The sequence below is a fragment of the Fistularia commersonii genome, chromosome 19, assembly GCF_037954325.1.
Source record: "Fistularia commersonii isolate RoL2024-O1a breed Wild chromosome 19, RoL_Fcom_v1.0, whole genome shotgun sequence".
NCBI classification, from domain to species: Eukaryota; Metazoa; Chordata; class Actinopteri; order Syngnathiformes; family Fistulariidae; genus Fistularia; species Fistularia commersonii.
In genome coordinates, this window is record NC_141302.1 from 15,345,742 (window position 1) to 15,370,217 (window position 24,476).

The window sequence follows — 24,476 nt, forward strand, 5'->3', positions numbered from 1 at the left end:
GAGAAGAGTTTGACCTTTTTGTCGCTCCATTGCTTGCAGCTTCTTGCCATTTGATCCCAAGAAAACAGCTGAGAGTTTCACCAATCACCAAGCACGTATGAGCTCCCATTGAGCAATAAAGAAACCCTGCCTCAGAGTGGGAGCTAGGAAGGTTCTGGAAAATGAGGGTCCTAGTTCCCAACTTGTCCAAACGCACCAAGAAACGGACTTGTTCCTGGAAAAGTTTCTAGGAACTGCAAAAAGTTCCTGCACTGTGAAAGGGGCTATTGTCATGGCAACTAGAGTGAGTCCAAAGTCAAGAGTACAGAAAAGGTGTGATCTCCTTTCATAGTATCATCATCCAACAGGGGTTTTTGAAAATGGCGCTCCCCAGTCTCCAACAAGTGTCCAAAAATAGGCGTGGCTTATGATTTCCACCAAGCACCTACGCATAGGATTTCTTATGGAACCGTAACAAGACATCGAGTCAGAGCTAGGACTCTGAACAAGGCCCCCAATGCACAAAATAAGGCCCAGGACCCGAAAAGGTTGTAGGAACTCAGTGTCTTTACAGCGTAGGTTCCGACAAGATTTGGTTTCCTGCTCAGTATGAGAAGAAAAACATCACGTACAAGAAAAGCGGAAAAATTAGAATGCGGGTCTAACGCAGATGATCCTCATCTACCTGGGGGAGGTTGAATTGCTCAGGTGTATAGAAAATGAATATTTATATAAATATACACCTGGCACAACCCTGGAGAATGCATTGATACGCAGATCTTGCATACAGTGTTGTGAGATATGAATATAAAGTAATACTTATATGACTCCCCATTGCTTTTCCTTGTTGGCTTCAATCTGCTCCCCATTGCCAATCCAGAAATATTCAGAATAGCTTAATATTTTACAAGTTGAATCGGGATGGTTAGACTTTCTGCTTCAAAACAAGAAGGTCTCAGGTTCAGTCCCAGCAGGGGGCGTCTCTATGTGGAGTCTCCATGTTCTCCGCTGTGTCTTCCTGGGGTTCTTCATGTTTCCTCACAAAGTCCAAACACATGCAGGATGTTCACAGGAGACCCTGGATTGTCTAGATGAGGGAATTAGGGGTTGGATAGTTGTATGTCTCTATAAATGGCCCTGTGATTGGCTGGCGACAGGTTGGGGGCTGAAGCGCTTCTCCTGCCAAAGACAAGTGTAGGATTAACGGTGAATGAATGGAGTCACAGTTCCACTTTCCCTTGAGACCCCCTATGATGGTTTGGGAAACCAAAGGATTCGAACTGAAGAATTGCTGGTTGGCGATCCCTCAGTGCAAACTCCATTTTCAGACACCTCTTCTGGCCACCCGCGACCCGTTAGGTTACATCGGGGGCCGTGGTCGCAGTGTGCACATGAATCACCGCCGCTCCCGTTGGCATTTATTGCACCTGCTGCAGACTTGTCGCGAAGTGCCCGCGGCCCTCTCAGTGTGTGTCACTGTTTGTTTTGCCCATTACATTGGCCGGTGGTAATGGCTGCTCTCCGGCTCGCTCCGGGGCCCTCTGGCCAGCATCAAATTTTGGCATGCTCATCAACATCCTGATGGCCTGGGGGCGGGAGGGGAGCACCGCAGGAGCCGCCAAACTCTGGCCCAGGGTGATTCTGAGACATCGACACTCTTTGTTCAGTCAGCTAACAGAGTCTAGGTGCTCTTGATGAACATGGAACAGTCACAAGCACTCGGACTTTCATCAACCGATCCGCGAAGGCCTCCGCGCCTCCTCTCCACATTCGGAAAACACAAACATCTTACGTTTCCCTGATTGCCGCAGAGAAAATGCAGCCATCATCTTTGTCGCCGGGTGACGAGAAACAGACGCGGTCTGGATTTCAGACGAGATAAACACCGATGGCGGACGAGCCGCAGCCACTGGCCGGTGGCCCGTGTTCCCTCAATCTGATTTGCATTAATCAAAGGCGAAAACACGAGGGCATCCGTCAGGGAAGACAGCTGGCGCTTTATGCAAACAGCCTGGAAATATTGCCCATTTTTTTCATCAACAACGTGCTGATAGTGTCGCTGAAGATCCCCCCCGCAAACCCTGACTATCTCTAACTCGTATGAGAGTCTACTGGATAAAAGTGACAGAGCAGCGGTGCTACCACAGGCCCTGCTTCATCTTCATCAATGTTTGTTTCCTTTAAATTCTTCTAAATAAATTAGATATCCATCCATCCATCCATCCATCTTCTACCTCTTATCCAGCACTCAGGATCAGGGGGGATGTTGGAGACTATCCCAGCTGTCATCCGGGAAGAGGCGGGATACACCCTGGACTGGTCGCCAGACAATCACAGGGCCACATACAAAGACAGACAACATTCACTTGCTCAACTGTGTGCAGATGATGTAGATAAGAGTAGTGTAGATAATAAAAGAATGAATTTCTTAGCAAGACTCTGCACTCTTTGTACATGTAGCTGCCTTACAGGTCTCTCAGGTTGACACCCTCAGCTTGGGTACTTGCTCAGTTTTCTGGGTGTCCTTTTACTCATTGTGGCACTCCAGGAAGAAAAAAAAAACATCAAAAAAAATTTTTTTTTGACAGTTTTGAATGTTCAATTTCATCTTTGCAGAACAATGCACAAGATGTTGACACCGCAATGCTGCTCTTGCATTCCCCCCGAAGAAAATATAGTTCCTCTGAGCTCATTGGAAGTCTAATTTCAAGAGACAGGTCCACGGGCCACGATTTAGGGCACCTCAAATAGCTCGAAGTCACTTCATGTCTGATTTTCGGCAACATCTGGAAGCAGATTTTAACTCCATATATGAAATGGTTCCGCAATTTTGGCAGCATTTGTGAGAAGCGGGCCATCAAAACAGGAGAGCTCATTTTGAGTTATGCAACTAATTTCATCCCACATTTCAAACGATGTTTATCCTACTGTCTTTGTCGGTATTGCCTATGGTTTCCCTTTCTTCATTCACTGATACTGCCTACCCTCTTTCCCGGATGTCACCAGGAGAATTGTGGGTTGACTAGTTAAACACAGGGCAACATGTGGAGTTGATCCTCTCCCCCCCGGGTCAAATAGGGACAAAGAACCATTCACTCTTTCATTTGGGCAATTTTGGGTCTCCTGCATGTGGTATGTCCTCAAAGCACCCCTGTCGGAATCGGACCATGGACCTTCTTGCCGTGAGGTGGGAGTGCTAACCACTGCAACACCATTTGAAAAAGCCAATCATTTTTTTACTGTATGCAAGGGATTTTTAGATTAGTGGACCCCAACGCCCAATGAGATAAGAACTACTCAGCTGTCATTGGTCCATTGACCAATCTCAGGGATAGACCTCAGGGCCACATGTAGAGACCTCATTCACCCATCTGGTCAGTTCCCAAGGACTGACTGGAACTCTATACTTTCTTGCTGGCCAGCCCGGGCGGGTGGCTTCTTCATGCTTGGTCGGTTCGGCAAGAGCAACATATGTCATTAGCGGTGTAAAGGCCAAATCGGTCGTCCTCGCTCTCATGCAATAAATATTACACCAACTGTGTCTAAAGCACAGTCAGTTCCATTCATTCTCCAATGCGCTCCACTCTTCTGACTTTTACGATCTTACATCAGCCAGCTGGCGCTGCTTTTGTGACTCTTTAAGGTTCCTTTCCTCTTTTAAATCTTTCATATTTTCTCCTCCGTCCTCCCGTCTCTATTTGAATGGCTTTCAACCAGACTGCTTGCAGCAGTTTACATTCTCCCTTTACAGTGAACAGTTATTTCTTTTTTTTCAATTTTATTTCACATATGGTGTGATCATAAAGGGTCCCAGTCCAATTTTGTGTGGCTGAAGAAGAAAAAAAAAGAGTCCCCAAAACAAAAGCAACAATATCATTAAAAAAAAAAAAAAAAAGAAAAAAAAAAACATGGAACAGGAGTAAATAGAAACTCAGTTCTCCTGGGAGCTTTTTGTGTTCCTTGCAAGAAGGATCGCCAATTGATGATATTTTCTTCCTCTAGACTTTTGTAATTTCACAAACAACTTAAGAAGAGGACAGTTCCATCTCATTGGCTTACTTTTCCATGCAACCAACCTTTTTTTTTTTTTTTTTTTTTTTTTTTTTTTTTTACCAGGGACCAGTTTGAAAACATTTCACAGAGCAGTTAGAGACCCGAGATTTCAAATAATTCAATTTTTCAGTTCAAAGTATTAAATCTGAATCCATCGATTACACTCTCTATTCGGCAATTACAAAAAATTTGCACTACAATATCAATTCGTTATAAAGCAATTTTGAGGGTTTCATCCCTTCATTAGCTAGCCATTCACTGCAAAAAATGCATCATGGGTGCGGAGTTTCTGTATCACCTGTTGCGAAAAACCCGTAACTTAGGTAGGAATCCTTATTTTATTTTAAATGCAGCTTTCTTGTTGCTGGCAGCCTGCAATGCTTCTGCGGTCTCATTATTTGCTTGTTTCCTTCTGAAAAAGCAATCCAGCGACTTTTGTTTCTGGCTCATTCTTTTGAGCTAGCTCGGAGGGCTAGCTTGTGGTGGCTGATGTGTGCAATGGCACGACAGAGTTAAGTACAGGAGTAAGGCAAAAGTGGAAACAGTTGCTTTTCAAAATGAGATCTGGAAGGTCAAAAACCATAAAAAAAAAAAAGAAAAAACAATCTATAATTTTTCCAAGAAAGATTTTATTTATCCAACAACACCAGGGGTCTGGGACCCCTGCATTAAAGAATCCCTACAGACAGACAGACAACCATATAACCATTCACACAAGTCACTCACAGTGTCTCCAATTATGGTAACGTATTAACCTGCTCCTTGTTTTGGGACGGCTGAAGAAGCTCCAGACACAGGGGGAACCCCACACTGAGGGGCTCATGTGGGCACCAAACCAGGGACTGGGGTCCAGATGAAAGGGCTGAGTCATCATGCTATCCTCGAAGAACTCAAACGTTTTTTCTTTTCCCTGGGTTTTATCCAATAAGGCATTGTCATTGGTGCGTTTCTTTATTGTCCCTCTACCAACGGCTCCTCCATTACTTATGACTGACAAGTTTGTTGGCAAAGGCTTGAAAACAGCAAGAGACCTGAGCAGGGAAAGGTATCTGGTGCAGAGGAGCAGAATTGTGGAATACATCAGTTTGATAGATGAGGCATTGAGGTTTTGACTCGACTGTTCCCTTTGCTGTTCGAGTTGCCGGGATCTTGTATGCGACATGAAAAGCTCCTCGAGAAGTGAACAACAATGGTAACCCACCGTTTCCGGTTGTCATTGGCTGCCTGCTCCGATCTGCCCCCCCCCCATCCCCCTGCTGCTGACAGCATATTTGTCCCACTTTTCTTAGATGAAATCCTGCTGCGGACCTGCAAGATTGATATTACAGTCCATCAGGGAATATACTTGATGCCTCTCTATTTGTGCTATCTGGGGGAAAATTTCATAGCGTGAACGTGCCTCACAAACATGCAGGTTTTCTCTAGTAGCTCTGTCACCAACTGTACCAAAACTGTGTGGGCGATTGAGTCAGCACAGACGCACTATTCCCACTGCGCTATTTGTGACTTTTTCTTCTTCTTCCTCTTCTTTTATTATTTTTTTTGCAAATTTCACCACTGCTACAGGCAAAGGACCTGAGACCCTGTTTGCCGGGCAGAAGCTGAACGATAACGAGTGGCATACAGTGAAGGTGGTGCGGAGAGGAAAGAGCCTGCAGCTGTCGGTGGATAATGTCACAGTGGAAGGTGGGTTGTTCTCTATATATGTCCCTGTGATACAAGGTCCAGTTCTACTATCCCGTCCGGATACCCATGGAAATTCAATTAAATGTGTTTGCAAAAAAAAATTAAATTAAAGACACATTGTGTATTGTGACAAATATGGATATTTTTTGCGGGTTTAGAGTTCAAGTTAGTTGTAAGCGACTCAACTCTGGGTACGGTTCTATCGCAAGCAAACACTTTTCAAAGTTCGTCTCACTTTAAGTCGAAAAGGTGATAACAGCAGCCGCCACCGCGGCATCTCCGCATGGAGCTGAAATCAATTAAATCCTCCCTGGCCATCGGAGAGGAAGAGGTTATTCAAGCATACGCCGACTTTGAGTGAAAAGCCGAACACAAGGAATAGGGATACAGCTTCTCTTGGCGTCAAAGAAAGCAGAGACAGAAGGACGAAAGGGCAAAAGATGCGCCGAGTCACAGAAGCTCGGAGAATCGTGGCCTCGGGCAGAATGATAGGGCAAAGGATAAGGAAAGCCATTGGAAGGTGTGCGCTTGATGAATGAAAGAGATGGTGCACAGAGAGGCCAGAAGCAAGAATCGACCCCTGTGAAATTCAGCTCGGTTGGAAAAAAAAAAACTAAATTAAAAGCGTGAATGGGGACGTGTGGGGACTCCATGCAGGGCTGGCAAGAAGGCCAAAGTGAAGACAACTTATTTGGCATATGAAGCTCATTACTCTGCATCCACCGGCAGATACCAGAAAAAAAAAAAAAAAAAACACTGTATGCAGTGCAGTGACAAGCTTTTCGGTGGTCAATACACGTATGTCTTACTCCACGCTTGGAAAATCCCCACAATAAGATGACACCCTCATCAAGACCTCGCTATGTGTGCAGCAAAAATATCCACAGAATTCCCAAAAAGCCTTGGTTAGTCCTATCTCTTTTGGACAAAGCCTTTTGTAACTGTAATTATGTAGTTCCACAGCAAAGTATGTTCGGACCATTAGCGTCCTTGCCGTACAAATATGACTCCACGGCTTCCTCTTCGATCTACAGACGTCCTCCCGATGCGCTGATTTTGTTTGAAATGCTACACGTATTGAGAGAGAATCTACCTGAGAGCTTAGTCTTTAAGAGGAAATGACTCCCCGATAACAAGCTTTGTCTGCCTTTAGGCAAGGCTGAAGTCATGCTTTTTGGGAAAACAAAACAAAAGACAGCGAAAAAGACTTGGATAAGTTACGAATTAAATAGAAGCCATCTGGCAGCCAATGTCTCCAACGAATGATGTGTGGTTCAATGAAGAGCCACTTAAGTGGAGAGAAAACGGTGCTCAAAATTTTTTGATTAGTCACGCTTCGCCCAAAATCCCCGGTAGTAGGAAGGTAAATATGATTAATGCAAATGCAGTGAAATGAAGGGACTCATTCCGGGAGTGAAGCCACTTCAACTATTCAATTTCATTTTGGTGCAGCGAGCACAGGAACAAACAATAGGACATACTGCAGCTGTGATCTCGGGTTCCCAAATTCATCCATGTGGGACATTTTTAATACTTTCACTGGCTCCCAGTTGACACAGAGGTCAAAAACAAGTGGAATTGTCCACGATACACCCAATCAGTAATAGCATGGATGGATGGATGGATGGATGCATGAAAGTTGGGTCGGTCGTGTTTTCATCTCCGAGGAGCCGAGCCAAGTGAAAACAGACTGAGCCACCACTAACCCAGATAAATAAATAGATGAATGGATGGATTGTGTACGTTTTTGGTCAGATGTTCATAAGTACATACAGTACATAAGATTGTGGATTGATGCTTTTCCGTGTCCTCTATTTCAGGCCAAATGACCGGTGCCCACACGCGTCTCGAGTTCCATAATATCGAAACGGGCATCATGACCGAGCGCCGCTTCATATCCGTGGTGCCTTCAAACTTCATTGGACATCTGCAGGGGTTGTTCTTCAACGGGGTGCCCTACCTAGACCAGTGCAAAAATGGGGACATCTCCTACTGCGAGCTGAACGCCCGCTTCGGCATGCGTCACATCATAGCGGATCCGGTGACGTTTCGAACGAAAGGCAGTTATCTAGCGCTAGCCACGCTGCAAGCATACGCCTCCATGCACCTGTTCTTCCAGTTTAAAACCACAACGCCTGATGGTCTAATGCTCTTTAACTCCGGAGATGGCAGTGACTTCATTGTTGTGGAGCTGGTGAAAGGGTGAGTGTTTAAAAGACATTGACATATATCTTGAAGTCTTTTCTTGTAAAGATACAAACAAAGGGAAGCAGGTGGTCAAAGAGCCATGCTTTTATCAAGCGAGCATAAACGATAATTATTTTCAACCAGGTTTTTTGTGTTCTTTGCAAAGAATTTGGTTGTTCCTATCAGCAGCTAAATCATAAAAAAAAAAAAAAAAAAAAAAAAAAAAAAATTAAAATAGAAAAAAGTAAAAAACACCAGTAAATTATCAATTCCTTACAAACTATGTGGCAAAGGAGACTTCAGACTCCATGTCCAAGACAAAGCAATCTCTGGAAATAAAGCGGGGAGTCATGAGATGCAGCCATGAATCAGAACTCGGTGTTAAAAAGATACATTAATGTCTTATGTGCGTCATCATAATCATTCCATTGAACTGAAAGACGAAAGGTCTTGTTTATTTTTTTAATTAATTTTATTTTTGGCGTACATATTTCCCCAGCATGTGGGCTACGGTCCACGAAGTGATGATTTTCAATGGCTAATTTTGAAAACCAACGCACCCCCCCAACCCTCCCTCCTTCTCCTTTTCATGAAATAAAGTGAAGCTCGCACAAAGCTGAGAAAGAAAAAAAGAAACTTTATCACCCATAAAGTTCAGACACAAAGAGGCCCTCTGCCTTGTGTATCTCCCTTCCCTTTTGCCCTATATTCAGCGCCGTTCGGAACACAAAAAAGCCTCAACTACCTCTGCCACACAAAGACAAGAGCCCCCTATAAAGGATTTGGGATTGAGGTGGAAAAAAAAAAGATAGCTTGAATGAAACAGCCGCAATAGCCTTTACCCGAAATACAAAAGGCGACCATATAATTGTGTGACGGAAGGAACTGTGCCACCTTGTTTGCCTCAGGGAAAAAAGGGGCTTGTAGACAAAAGCAGGTTTCTATATTTACTTGTCAAACCACTGACTGAAGATATTTGCGCTTCAGGTCTCCGTGTGCATTATGATGTGCTGGTAATAGACAGATGAAAGTATAATCTTAGACATATGAGAAATATACAGGCGGCATAAAAAAAAGGTTTAGCAGTGTTGACTGTCAGCATGTCATCCCATGATGTTTACATGAGTTTGTTTCAGCGGCTGCTTAGGTTGTTTGTGCGACTAATGAAAAAAACGCACGTCGTCAAGCCATGAATGAAAGACGAACAAGGCTCAGCAATAATATTGATATCCAAGCCTGGCTTTTACGGACCAATGGAAGTCCTAAATGGAGCAGAATCCTAAAGATGTCACTTGGGGCACAACATCTGTCAGCAGAGACAGCTCTATTTTTTCAGGGCTCCTCCAGGAACTGGAGAACTTAGATCTTGCTACAATAAAGTGATTACTTGAAATAAATGCTAGAAAGTTAAAAAGTTAAAAATTAACCAAATATGTTTGTTGGTCTTAGTTGTTGGTGGCCTTGTGGCAATTTTTAAAATTCCTGTTTTCACGGCTGGATTTCAGAGCCTTCAGTTAATTATGACAAATATGCCTACATTTTTCTATCTCTTCATTAATGAATTCATGTATCAATCGCGCTACACATCAAGTTTTTTATTTCTTTTTTTTACCTGCTTGCAGAATTGTACATTGTGGTCTTTATACTCACGATGTTTCTGCACTCGTAGAACATGTTGTGGCCAAATGTGCACAACTATGATTATAACATTTGTACTGTTCTTTTTTTTTTTTTTCCAAACTAACTGATGTGCAGAGATGAATTCTGTTTCCTTCACAGAAACATTGACTCAGCTGCCTCCTTTCTGTTGACCCTTTTTCTTTTTACCACAATATCTCCAGGTATGTTCACTACGTCTTTGACCTTGGCAATGGACCATCACTAATGAAGGGCAACTCAGACAAGCCACTCAATGACAACCAGTGGCATAACGTGGTTGTGTCCCGGGATGTCAATAATGTACATACACTCAAGATTGACTCACGCACCGTTACTCAGCACTCCAATGGAGCCCGCAACCTGGACCTCAAAGGTAAGAAATACAAAGTGCTCAGTGATGTTCCAGAGGAGATAACTTTGAGTGTAAATGGAGGGTGACACAAAGAGCCATCGGCATTTAGAGTTCCGCTGTCACTTGGAAACCCTTTCTTTGTTGATTTTCTTGAAATGTTTAGTCAAAGAATCCAGGATGAGCAGAGAAAATAAAACAGCAGAAATAGGTTGCCAATACTCCTTGGGCTTTCCAAGCAGTGGATGGAGGAGGAGAAGAAACTTTTAAGAAAACCAGGCTTGTGTCCAAACCCCTCTTGATCACCTTGGTGGACAGCTCCCCGTGCTTTAAAGACATGTCTGCTTTAAAGACCAATGGCAGAGCAATACTTTTAACACTCTGTATCCTATTATTACTTCCTTCCATTGGACCCAGCTGAAACGTAATCCTACCTAAAACACTAAGAGCTTATCACTTAATCCCTCAATGCCACTTTGTTCTGTTTACCTTTCTGCTGTGGGGAAAAACCAAAAAAAAAAAAAAAAAAACGTTGGTTTTGGAACACTTGACTTTTGCCCACAAGTGGACGACTATCATTTGATGGAGACCCATCTAATTTGGCTTTCGAAACATTGCTTTCCAGCAAATCATCTAGAAATAATAGGTTGGTTACTCTGCACTTAAGGGTAAACTGGTGCCTGCGATCAGTGGGGAAGATGGTGCTTGTGGTTCAGGTAATTTGGGGTTATGTGAGATATCCCGATGTGCTATTTGGATGCTTTCAAGAGGTTTCCCGGACTGGGAAGGCATGATAGAATTGAATATAAAGAAAACAGAAATACACGCAAGTGTTCCAGGTGAGTGATGAAATGTCCCGATAGGTGCAGAGTTTTGATAACACCGTCATGATTGGCTCTAAGTAAATCCTTTCAATTTGGCCTGCAGCACATTCCAAATTTGAAGTGTTCTTGTGTAGTTGTTAGGACCACAGGTTGGGTCTCCAGGGTCAACAGACCTTACAGGAGCCAAAAGATCAACAGGCACTGCAAGTTATGGGGGATGAAATGAATACATTTGTTTTTATTTTGGTGTGTAATCCCACAGAGTAGGTGAAGTGCAATTTATTTGCAAATATGAAACGGGTATACAAGGATGGGGCCAGTCATTAGACCCAATTGCGGACAAGGATAATGAATATGGTCGACGCATTCAAGATCTGCAGACAATGGGAATAAAGAGATCCATACTTTTGAATGATTTTGTAGGTAATGCATTTAGTCAACAAGCGCTCCCCCAATGTTTTATTACAAAAAAGGAAGTGAAGGTTAGGATACCCACAGCTAATGATTCGTGCATGTTTTGGAGGAGCAATGCTGTTGTTCCAGAGTTGGTAATTTCATGAAACCGTAGTGGCGATAGAGGAGACTGTAATTAGACTGCATTCACATCCTGCTCTAGTGGTTCTTGGAGTAGCAGGCAATGATTTAAAATGTATTCATTATAGAAATGGAGTGACTATAGATAAAATGAGACTCCTGTGCATCCGCGCTCTTTGAAACAGTTTTCTGACGGTATAGTAAAATGACTGACGTCTGTGATGAAGAGGGTTTTTGTCTGTTTGGGAGATTTTCGTCTTTCAAGAGTTTGGTCAAAGCAGTTGTCAGTCAATTCCTACGTTAAATGTGATTGTCATTAAAAGACAATCAGAGAGGTATTCCATCTACAGCGCCGCGATCCGGCTGGTGATTGGCAATTGTCGCTTTCTGTCTGAAAGGTTCAAACACAATTCAAAGAACTGTTCAGCTTAATTTAATTCCCTCTCGGCATCCCAGGCCAGATGAGCTTGGACCTTTTTGTCCATTTTGTCACAAGTCAAAAGAAAAGAGCTCACAATAGCCAGCAATAGTTTGTTTTAAATGTTGAGGTACCAATCCCAGAGCACCTGCAGCATACGAGTTCCTGTGGTCTGATAAAAAGACCCTGCCTGAGATTAGGAACTAAAACAGTTCGGGTAACTAAGGTCCAGTTTGTAGCACTCCTGAAAGTTCTTACAGAAAGACAGAGACTCATGTCCTATTGTCAGCCTTGTTCTGTTTGTGTCTCACAAAAGTAATGTGCTTCTCTCAGCTATCGTCTCCTTGCCGTACAGTAAAGAATCACTTGTTTTTTGTTTTTTTTTTCCTAACTATGATACTGCTATAATGACAGAGATGTTTTGGACTGTCGGGTGTGGGGATTGTTCAGATATGGTTGGAAGGATGCTGAGGATGGAACAGCCAGAGCCAGGGAGGAGGTCCAGAGGAAGAACAGAGAGAAGGTTTATGGATGGAATGAAAAAGGACATGAAGCTAGTTGGTGCTGAAGAAGACGATGCAGAGGATTGTGTTAGATGGAGACAGATGTTTGGCTGTGGCGACCCCTGAAGAGAGCAGCCTGAGATAAGAAGCGGACTATTCTTTTAGTAAATTAGATACTTTTCTGTTTGTTTGTTTCTTCCTCTACTCAATTCACCAGCCAATTAATGATGAAGGCATGGCAGCAACCCACCATGAACTCGATAAATAATTTGCTCACTACAGTTAAGTATATATTTTCAGGTTTCCGTTCCTTTATCTGAATATAAATATATATCATTTTTGCAGACAAAGGATCGTGCCTGATGTATTTGGGTGCAAGTGGAAGGAATAATAGTTGCAAATCTCGCTTCATAGGACTTTAGAGGTGGGAAGACGTCTCTGCGCTCAATTCCCCTGACTAATTGGACATTCAAACCGTGCTCTGTACTTGTGCCGGGACAATTCCCCTGCCAGAATATTGTGCTCCACTCAAACACCATCGTGTCACAAACACAAAAGCAAAGCGCCAAACCTAAACACGTGTGTAGTTAAAGCAAATCTCTTGACAATTACATAAACCTATATTCTCCCAAATGCAGCAGAAGGAATCTTCTTTCCTCTGACATCTCTGTAAACAAAGACACACATGTATGCCTGCCTGACAGTATCTGCACACCAACTCCTGCAAATCAGACACGGAAGAAATAGCAACCAGAAGCAATCCTGCTCAAAGTATCTGTTCTAACACTATTCCTGCCTACAACCGCCTTGAAAAGGGGAAAGACAAAAAAAAAAGACAATTCTCTAAGCTGCATCTTTTTGTAATTGCCCAGAGAAAATGGATTTTGTGCTCTCTGTCTTCCTTCTCTTTGTTTCTCTTGGACCGGCAAAAAAAAACCTTCAATGCTTCACTCTTTGTCAGTTAAAGTATGGTAAGAGAACATCACACTGTCCCCGAAGACTGCTCTGAGTGGATTTCGTTCCGTAACACTCGTCTCAGAAGAAGACATTTTGATAATACACTAAACAGGGGATATGTCTCCTGTCGTGATTTTCTACAAAATGTGCCAGATATAAAAAAAAAATAGCGGAAGATGAGAATACACAAAGGTACGTCAACGCTGAATGTGAGGATGAATGGGAATGAAGAACATCTCAAATGATTCGGGTCAGTTCCATAGGGAGGGGAAGTGGAGAGATCAGAACATCCTAAAATCCTACCCATGCATTTGTACTCAAGGTCAGAACCAATCAAAGGCATTGATAAGAGGTGCCGACTGCCTGACTCTTGCGTAAGCCTAAAAGATAAGCTAAGATAATACAAGTCCCGCAGCAGGAACATTCCCGAGCAACACATCAAGGTGTGAAAAAACTAAGAGCTCATTTATCCTCATGTTTCAAATGTCAATTGGTACATCCGTGTCAAACGTCAACATTCAGACTTTCCAGGCGTGGTTTATGTTGCAATAGTTGTGAAGAGATACATCCATCGGAGGGCAGTGTAGAGTTCAGAGTTCCAAATCAGACAATAAGAAACACAGCGGTGGTGGAGGAGCCATCGACGATGTACACTCTAGGAAAGAGGCACAAAAAAAAAAAAAAAAGTGCTGTTGATGGCTGTGGTCTGTGCTGCCTCCCCGGTTATATCGATGCCACGTTTGTCTTCTTTTTCTTTGTTCCTTTTGCTGGTTGCGCTTGAGCATACTGTGCAACTCTTCCCCCTCGTCTTCGCATCAACGAGGTCTGTGAAAACATATCGAACTAAACAGCATGCGGCGGATGGACAGAATGATCCGTCCGTCTAAACGTGCCATTGAGCTTGAATGAGAGTTCATTGGATCTACATGGCACAGTAATGCCGTGTGGTGTCAATAGCCACTTCAACAGATACGTTGTGATTCCAGCCTTGCAAGGATTGAGGAGTTTTCTAAATCAATCCAAAGATCTGCTTCAGCCCCACAAGAAAGATGACCAAGTCCAAGCTATTTTAATGTTTAAAAAGGAGATGCTGATAAAAAAAAAAAACAAATCCGGTGATCAAATTCCACTTGGAAAGTCAATGTAAGACAAGTGTGGATGGCAGCTGGACGAACCCTTACACGCCAAAGGCTGTAAACTGTCACCTCTGCATTGACGGGCATATTGGCAAGAGACAGGTGTTCATGTCGAGTTTTCATTTGTGTGAGAAAGACTCCTGTTTCGTTGCTAGACAGCCCTCGCGCCCCAGTACTGACAGTATGTCTACTTTCCTGTTTCGACCGATGCTGCAGAAAGTCGCGGTTCATTTGATATCGCCAAATGTGAGCAGACTTGTGTTTGGACAAGTACTGCTCATCTCCGGTTTATATATTTTTTAAGAAATATATATTTTATACCAAACCAGAGACAAATGCTTTTTCAATCCCAAATTCTGACACTTCTACCAATGAGTAATGACATGCTCGTGTGATCAAGGCCTCAATTGGTATTAGTAATTCCTGCTTTAGAACATCTACATTATATTGTGTGTACATTATATTATATCTATATCCTCACATGATGCCAAAATGTAAATGTACCCAATCCAATAGAAAAGAAATAGCCTTGGACTTTCTATCGCCAACTTTGAGCTGATTTGTTTTTCCCAACAGCACTAGTTGCCTTTCTTGTTGAGGTCATTTTGTTCTCAGGTCACTGTACGTGTCCTTTTTAATTAACTTGTAGTGAGAGAGGGCCTTCTAACTAGTTTGAAAAGTCACGGTGAAGTCAGAAAGACCTTCGCAGGCCCTCAAACAGTTTCTGAAACACACACTAATCATGCGGGTTAAGAATATCCACTAGCAACTATCATAACTTCCGGACTATAAGCTGTTACTTTTTTGACAAGCTTTGAACACTGGCTTAAACAATGATGTGTCTAATGGATGGATTTTTTTGGGCTACTGAGCTTCACGCCACCAAAACATTTAGCTTTGTCACATCGGACCAAGGAAATTACCGTGAAATTCTGAGGCCGTTCAATTCCAACACAGAAGAAGACAACCTTAATGCTTTTAGTGTGCAGGAGGAAGCCCAAGATAGCGATCAGCTGGAGTAGGACAAAGCGGGGATAGAAAATGGATGGATGGATGGACTTTTCCTTGTGTTATTAATTATTAATCTTTTTCATCAGCAGTGTTTCAGCCACTGTTTGGAAAAAAAAAAGCATTTCCAGTACATATTTGTGGATGTTGCTGGTATGTATTTAATTAAAGTAAAAACTTAGGACACCTGTGTCTTGTAGACAAGTGTGGCCAAAATATGGACATATGTACTTATTTAGTTATTTTTACACAGTTTGGCTTATAATTTGGTGCACTCAATAGTCCGGAAATTACAATACATGAACATGCGTAAAGTGCACAATGCTGTCAGACTTAACTGCAGAATGCAAACGCATATAAAGAAGGAAAAAAGGGTTCTCATGTTGTAAGAGTGGCTGTTCATTGCAGCGTTTGAAACCAGCGTTTGCGAAGATCGTGATAACACGCAATGTGTCTCCCCAGAATGGTTTGTGGGGGACAAAGGATTTTCCCCTCCCTTTTCCCAAAGTACGATAATTACATTGACAATAATATATCAGGTAACTGTGGCGTTGGAGCGCCATGGCGGTGCAATGGTTAGCTCTTGCTTCTCGATGAAAGTCCGGGTTGGATGCCTTTCTATGTGGATGTTTTCCCCGTGTCTACATGGGTTTTCTGCGGGTTTCCAGCCACAGCTCAAAAGAGGTTTGTTGGAGATCCTAAATTGTCCAGACGTGTGTATAGTGAGTAAAGGGCTGTATGTCACAATATTGTGTATGAATTGAGGAGCGAGTGCTTTAATTTTGCTATATATGGCCCCGACCAGTCTAGGGTAAGACCTCCCTCAAGCCCAGTGACAGCTGGGATCTGAGCTGAGTGCAGGAAAAGCAGGATAGATGTCTTTTAATTAATTGTGGTCATGCATATTTGATATATATATATATATATATATATATATATATATATATATATATATATATATATATATATATATATATATATATATATATATATATATACAATTTATTTATTTATTTTTATTTTTTATTTTATTTTATTTTATTTTTTTGTGTAATAGTACAGACGGGGAAAACAATGTCATCTTTATACTTTGCATTGTGCTCGATACATTTACATGTATTTATCAATTTGCAACACAGATCAGTTTAATCTACATGCAACTAATATCAAATAGTAATAATTTTAAGTAGCGTTAAACTGTGATGCAGAAATATGAAGTGCGACTTAAAGTCAAAGTCAGCTTAATTGTCAATTTCTCTGCATGAACCGGACATACAGATGAGTCCAGAAGATGCATCTCATGATGCGTCCCACTGTGACTTGAAATTAACGAAATAATAATAATAATAAGAGAGTGCTAATTAACAGTAAAGTCCGCTCTGTCGCATTTTTTTAAATCAATGAACAACTGCAGAGAAAACGAAATCACATTTCTGCATGCAACAAAACATTTTGAACTCCAAAAAAAAGCGTTGGTTTGATGATCACTTCTAAGAGAAATACTCAATATCTATTTGAAATATTATGAAAAAAAAAAAAGGTCCACCGTCAGCAAACCAAAAATACTGTCCCCTCTCTGTGTGCTCACATCCTTTTACTGGTGCGTGTAGTCGCTTATTAAGATGTTACAAGAGTGCCATAATCTTCAAATTTAAATTAACAATATAAAAATGAAGGAACTAAAATAACATACATTTTAATTACTGATTAATTACTTTCAAAAGCCACAGGGAGCCGCATCAGAGGCATCAAAGAGCTGCAGGTTGCTGACCCCTGGTTCAGGGTAAAGTTGTACCGTGATGGTAAATGGTTCAATGTGAAATGTAGCAATGCAGAATAGATAAAACAGCAGTAAAATATTTCCATATAGATTATGGTGGTGGTGAGACAGGGCGGAACAATTTGGCATACAATCCCGCCTGTACCTGTCGCCTCCTTCTGAAGACGTATCCTAATGAGGCATACATGTGTAGAGAGATGACATTGGTTTGTTGTTATTTTTTTCAAACAAAAGCAGAACAAAGTGGGCACAATACAGAGGAAAGACTTTGGCAAGGGATGGTGAGGCTGAGAAAACAACAAACAGGTATATGCATTTTAATGAGCTTTGCTCATGCCAGTGGTAAAATTTGAGATTAGCCGTGTGATCATCCTGTTGCCCCCCCCCCCCCCTTTTACCCAGTTAATATTGGTGTCTGACAAACCGCGCTGAGATTACCACTAATCCCGGCAGCGAATGCCAAAACCTTTACATACCTCTGCGCACATCAGGTACAACACTGGGTCTAGCCATTGTCTCTCCCCGACTGTCACACAGTGGTTTCTGCTCTGGAGGCTACAAGCAGTGAAGCTCAGGTCAGGCTGTCCCAGCATGGAGTTCATCAAATGGCCACTTCCTTTTTTTAAATTTCGTGTTATGAATATCGCTTGATGCATGACCATTTTTGTTACTCGTAATATAGCTTTTTATTTTGGGGGGTGTCATAGTGATGAGTGCTATGATTGACCAATAGTTCAATTTGAATGCTTCTCTTAATGTATGCTATCAAGAGTACTGAATGGCAGGGGATATAAAGGGAATGCTAATCAGTCGCATTTAAGGATAGAATTATGGATGGATGCACATTAACAAATGCATCCAGGTGGAGTCACGTCCTTGGAGAAAACACTGAGGCAGTCAAAGTCAAAATAAACTTTATTGTCAATACTGCCTACGTTGACAAATACAGAGCATTGAAATAGCATCACTCTACGACAGCCAGGGTTTGTATGGAGAGGAAATATCAAGAATCTCATACCTAAGATGCTCATCTTGATTTACGGAGTCAAATAGTTTGCAAATATTCTAAGTGGCAGCCAAATGATTCCAAGAATATCTGGTAATTACTGCATGGGTTTATCCGTTCGTATGCAATCGGTTGTTTGGCAGATGACAATGATTATCCCATCCTTCCACGTGGCTACATTTGTTCTATGTAATTTGCTCCCAGTGTATTTGTCGTGGCTCTGACAAACAAGTGCTGTCAAAATAGATTCTGCCATGCAGCCGCATCTCACTTCTCCGTCAACACTTTAGAAAGCTACAGCAATTGAAGCGAAGTCCGAGTGGACGGCGGTTGCAGCTGTACAGCGTCGGAGGCAGGCTTACCGCCATCCCCGCTGACAACAACAAGCCATGGATACTTTTCCATCCCCAGTAGTGTACATTTAGGTTAAGCGTCTCAGTCAAGTTCGAGTGCATACACACCGAGCCTTGACTCCGATGATGGAGTATGACTTAAAAAACTGAAAAAGATAGTGAAAGGAAATAGAGGAGATCGAAAAGACCTGTGATCTCTGAGGACAGAACGATGATCCACTCGATTCTCAGCTCCCTGAAGACCTTGTCTGGAGTGATGGCACTCACCTGCACTCGGCTTATTCTCCTAAGCTGAACATCTTGCCCCCATCTTGTAACCGTATCTCCGAAACCTACTGTCGTAGCTCCTCATGAATTTTTTGATGGAACATTCTGGGCAACAACGACAGGTTGTTCTGAAAAGGAGTTTGATTTTGTTTTTTGTTTTTTTGTTTTTTCTTTTCTTTCCCTTCTAAAATCATCTAAGTGTCAGGTCTGACTGCAGGTTTGTGAATGAGAGCTCACCATCATGAGACTTGAGGGTCTTTACAGCAGTTATTATCTCTGGTTTTTGGTACCGCTGGGAATGTACCACTCCTGTGTCTTGGGTAGCCCCTATCAGCCACCACCATTTCCACTCCCTTTCCCCCGTACAGTTTTACATCAAAAGTTGGGCAGTGGTATTATGCTTTACTGAGGTCAAGACATTGATCAAGAGATCATTGTCTGTGAAGGTGGACCCGTTACGCATATACTTTGCTCCCAAATTGTCCACTTTGTAGCTTAAAACTTTCCAGAATGGTGGCAGTGATCACACTGCGGTCCAGTTAGTGTCCCTGACCCGTGACAACCGACTCGCCTTGTTGTCTCTAGTACAAACTGCACCGAGCCTTTCCAAGGGACAACATTCACCATTCTGCACAAAAAGCTTCGCAAAGTTGTGGTAAGCTAAGAGTGTTTGACAGGTCAGAACCCAAATCCAGGAGTCACGGTAAAGAAACAACTAAAAAATCTTTACTAAAGTGAAAAGGAGAGGGAGTGAAAGGACATCAAACTTAGAAACTGAACTTGAGGCAAAGTCTCTGAATAATTCCAAATACAAACTCTTCAGGCTGCGGAGCACTGTCACTTTTTATGGGACTCACAAAGCGAATCTGCATTGAGTCAATCAAAGATTCTCTCAGGTCTCAGGTTTGCGCTCCTCCCATGTCTGCACGACTGCTATCTCAGCAGGATCCGCACTATGGTGATTCTTTTGGAATCAATGTTTGGGAGTAACTTCAACTTGTCTTGAAATATTTTTCAAAAACTTTACAAAAACACTTTTCCGCCATCTGCTCGGCAGTGACCTAACAAAAGGACTGGTATTTTTGAAACCGTCCTCAATCTTATTGGCTCCCATATTTTTCGGACCTTAAATAGCCTTCATTGATTGTTGTTAGCCCAGCATTGAATGACTGAAGCGGTCTAGTTGCTCGACTGTGGTCAGATGACTAAGTCAGTATTGTCTAGCCCTTCTGGCCACCATGTGGTCTTCCACTTTGGATCCAAAGGATACAATGAATCTCTCTGGTCAGGCCTGCTGGAATCCTTAACCTCCCACCTCTTTTTTACCTCACCTTCTCTGTCATCTTAGCTACAACCATTTGCTGAATGCACAAGCTTACTTTCCTTCTTGCGGTCATAAAAGCTTCAATGACCATGTCAGATACAACTTCTACCTTCTGCTGTGTTCCATTTAACCCTTTTGTTATGTTAAGGGTCAATTTGACCCATTGGGTCAATGGGTGAAATGGGTCAAATTGACCCTTAACAAAATCAGAGGGTTAAAACAAGATCCTTCATGACTTTTTTTCCCAAAGATGGTTTGTTCTGTCACTCCCGGCTCCTTGGTGATACGCCATGGTTGTGCACCCTTGTTTGAGTCCATCTTGACTTTAAGCTCTACCTGGTCTTCCAAATGGTGCCACGGTCTAGTTTGTTATTAAGCAAACCTCAACTTCTATGCCAGGATGTTTAGGTATTCTCATTCCCCTCAGTGACCTGTGAGCCTTTATTTTGCCTTTATTTGCTGCTTCCTCAAAGATATACATCACCATACACTTCTTACCAATTAGGTTTGGCAATTAAAACTGACACTAGCGTCAGTTGCACCTGCCATCTGGTGCTCAAGCTAGGTTCACCTCCAGCTGCTGATATCTGTCACTTAGAGGCATAAGGGGTTTGCTACCAAATTCTGCTCAGTTTGATGCTGATGGCTGTGTGACGGTGACAGGCAGGAGAGTCCTTATGACACAGGAATCTGCTCATCTTTGTTCCATGAAGCCTTGAGAGCATGTTTATCTCACTGCTCATTCATCAAGAGTTACTCATTGGTTCAAATACGGTATTACGGCAGAGACCCCTTCATTTCTTTTTAAATTTCCTAGTGTTGGGTCCTGATCCGAAGCTATTTCCTCTGAAACCCTTAAATATCTACTTAAATTTTTGGAAGGGCAAGGTCAACTTTTTTTTATGTTTCAAGTACATCCCGGATACTCAAAGCTAGACTTCTTCACCTGATGAATGCTTCACTTAACTCAGCCTCACCGCATCCTTGACTCAGACCTCTCTCAATCCGCTGTGTCGGGTTCGTCCTTTTCGTCCCTTTTCTCCAATCTCGCCACAGATCACACATTATCGCATTATTGTCTCACGCTTGCCGGCAGTCTCAAAGCTGCAATGGTCACTCTTTCATTCAGCTTCTTGGGTTTATTTTGCAGAGCCTGGCTCTTTAACCAGGGGTACATGTATTGATTTTGTTTTTTTTTTCCCCTTTAGCTTACAGTTCTCTGTTCTGCTATTTTTCCACATTAACTGTTCTCTTCTTTCTGTTGATTGCTCTACTGATTCTGTCACATTGCAAAATCTTACTCTACATTTGTAATTGTTAACACCACAGATTAATTAATTAACTTAATAAACACCAAATTCTATAATTTTTCACTCACTTATTTTAGCGGCAGCAAAAGCTTTAGTCTCTTAGACAAGGTCTCAGCCGTCTCTTCCAGATGCATTGAATGTTTGTGGTGCAACTGAGGCCATGGAACAATCCTGCTCAATGCATTTACTAGCCAATTATCAAAATCAACACTTTAATCCAAATTGAATTATGGTGAATGATTAATTTGATTTAAGTTTTAACACAGTTGTCCCACAATTCCTATTCAATACATAATCCTACAATTCCATTGGTTGGTACTCCAAAGCTGTCTGGTGACAGAGCCAACTCCAGCAAAATGGACAACTGGATGACTGCGAATCAGATTCATTGTTCCTCCTCGATGGGAAATTTGAGTCCAAAATCCAAAGACTGAACAATCGACTGACATAAAGTAGTTATCAGACTCTTTTGTTTCACCAAAGCATTTCGTATTTGAGGTACCGCATTAACGTGAAGCATACATTAGTCCGGAATTTGACAACTGCTTGCAGAGTCACAGTCTTAAAAAAATTCAACATGACATTGTGGCTCAGCAGCTGTTTTAAAAAAAATATTCCCTATATACCCTATATACACCAACCATTTTTATTTAATTAAACAAACCTCTACATCACTGTGGCCCTCCTTTAGCCAGCTTCTAAATGAATATAGGGTGTCGTGCGCTGACTCCAATTCAATTTAAGGAAAGTAACCGTACCTATTTCAGTGTCTCCTCGGTAAATGTGTCTATCAACAGTCGCCAGACAAGCAGACGGAGCCCATTTACACAGCAAATATGGGAGTTTCCGTGAGTCTGTCAGGCAAACAACCTTCACAAACTGTCCTCTGACAAATTGGATAAATAAAATGCAGAGGATAGATCATTCCCAATCTTCCTCTTTTGTGGTTCTCGAAGAGTTGTCCTTGCTAGTGTGTTTTCCTTTGCGCGTCAACCTTCAAAACCAGGTAATAGCTCAAGTAACTTCCAATACGAGACTGATTAAGGTTCACCTGGATACCTAACGTACAGATCTTTGTTAGCTCCTTTCTCTGATTTTGTACAAAGCTGTTGAGTTATGTAAATGATTTGTGTGCATATATAGCAACATCAGTGAACCACACTGGCCTGTTCTTTTTTTAATTTGGTATTTTCTTTCTTTCTTTCTTTCTTTCTTGCTTTCTTTTATTTATTTCTTTCACCCATGTACTCGGAGGAATTCAACATAACTTTAATCCCAGTGGATGAAATCCGACATGTGCAATATTGACAAATGGCATGCCTTCTTCAGCCTATTTCCACCGACCTTGATGCTAGTTTAAGCGCAGAAGCGGCTGGCTTGAGTTATTTGTCATCATCCTTGGAATGTCAATAACACAATGGCTGTAGATCCCCCGCCTTTCCAAGGAAGCCACAAAGGTATTCACATTTTTACCCATTCAAAATGAGTCTTGATCACCCTGGACATTAATACCATCTATCATCCTTTGATGACGCGCATACATGTCCTACTATGTAGGTTGGATGTTGACATTAAATCTGGATCTATTCCAATCCCTACTTTGTGAATTCACATCTGAATTTTGCTTAATCTTAAATTGTGATCACGGTGAAGATATGTACGGGCTGGAATGTGCAATTTTTTTTTTTTTTTAAATGTATCCGTGTGACTTGGAAATGTCACTGGCACCCTTTGTAGAGCCGTGCAGCACAGAAGTTTTTTTATCGTCTCAATGATGATATCATTCAATTTAAATCATTTTAAAGGTTGTTATGAACAAACTGTGTAGAATTTCACAGTATCATCAGCAAAGCTAGGTTGGAAATATCACTGGACAGTTCTGGACAGATGTCTCTCAGATGTCGATTTGTACGGGTCATCGTTGGATATAGGACAAAGAAATCACACAGTATGCTTTGATTTTGGTGACTTGACATTAAATGTATTGCTGTCCAGCCGAAACTATGACCGACTGATATGTAAAGATTAGATATTAGCCAATAAGCATACTGAAACATATATCTAAAGGTTTATACCTGCAAAGGCATTCTGCTGACGATCTCTTTGTATAGGCTTCCATGCAAGCTGGAGCCCTGCTTCATTGGTGAAAAAGCAAAGCTTTACTTGCATTTGCAGTACCTGAAAACAAAATGATACAAAATGAAGCTCTGGGGAACATATATATTAAAAAAAAAAAAAAAAAAAAAAAAAGTCTCCATCTGGGTGGACTTTAAAAATGAGCTGGCTTACGGTTGCATTCAGGTGCAGGAAGTACTCCAGGGTACCTCAGAGTACCGGGTACCTGGCACGAGACCCAGTCTATAGTGTCTTGGAACTCACCTATCTTGTAGTTTAGGGTCACTTCTCACCATTGGTCCATAAAAATACCCGATAGCTCGCCATTGTTGACATTTACACTCTGTAGTTACCCTGTTTGTTATTCCCTCAAGACAAGAACTGTTTCTAGGCATGCCCTTGTTTTAGATCATCGCTAAATCATATCAGCATTTGCCTGCATGGCATTTGTACTATGGTGTCTCAGGTGTTTACTACAGTGTGGTGTGCTCAGAGAATATCGGCATCTGCATTTGGAAGTGTTCCAAAAAAAGGTCAACTGAAGGGAAACTGAACGTTTTTCTTCAAATGTGGCCTTATTTAGGTCGTCAGTATTCTGGAGGGTCCAACTACACAGCTGAAGGGAACATTTAGAAGCCTCCCCATACCGCATACCAACACCTTTGGTAGCGTTTGAGTCTTAAGGTCAACCATCAGTCACTTATTTGGAGTTTTGAAAGTCCTGTTTTTCAACTGTTTCACAGAAAATTGAAAGTACATGTCTTGCCCTTCTTTTTGTTGTTTTATGAGGAGCCTGCCTTGACAGCTCCATAACTTTTTGAAATACGCTGAAGAGGTATGTTTCAATGTGTGGGGATTATTAACTGAAGAACAGAGAAACAAGACAGAAAAGCTATTTTTGCTGCTCTTTAAAGAACAGCTTTATAAATGCGGAATACTACTCCCATGACAGTCCATATACAGTCATCTATATTGGCAAGAAAGTGGATCCCTGTGACTTTACAATATGTGGCGGGTGATCGGGGCCT

At 42.0% G+C, this 24,476-nt stretch overlaps 1 protein-coding gene across 8 annotated transcripts in view; it reads left to right on the plus strand.

The window, feature by feature from the left end:
• The window catches only part of nrxn2b (neurexin 2b), a 749,542-nt gene that overhangs the window by 377,656 nt on the left and 347,410 nt on the right, over positions 1-24,476 (plus strand). For all 8 annotated transcript variants that reach the window (XM_086165979.1, XM_086165985.1, XM_086165983.1 and 5 more), the window contains 3 exons: positions 5,599-5,718; positions 7,539-7,920; positions 9,747-9,937. In XM_086165979.1, the coding sequence (XP_086022105.1) occupies positions 5,599-5,718; positions 7,539-7,920; positions 9,747-9,937 (693 nt within the window). The remainder of the gene's footprint in view (positions 1-5,598; positions 5,719-7,538; positions 7,921-9,746; positions 9,938-24,476) is intronic.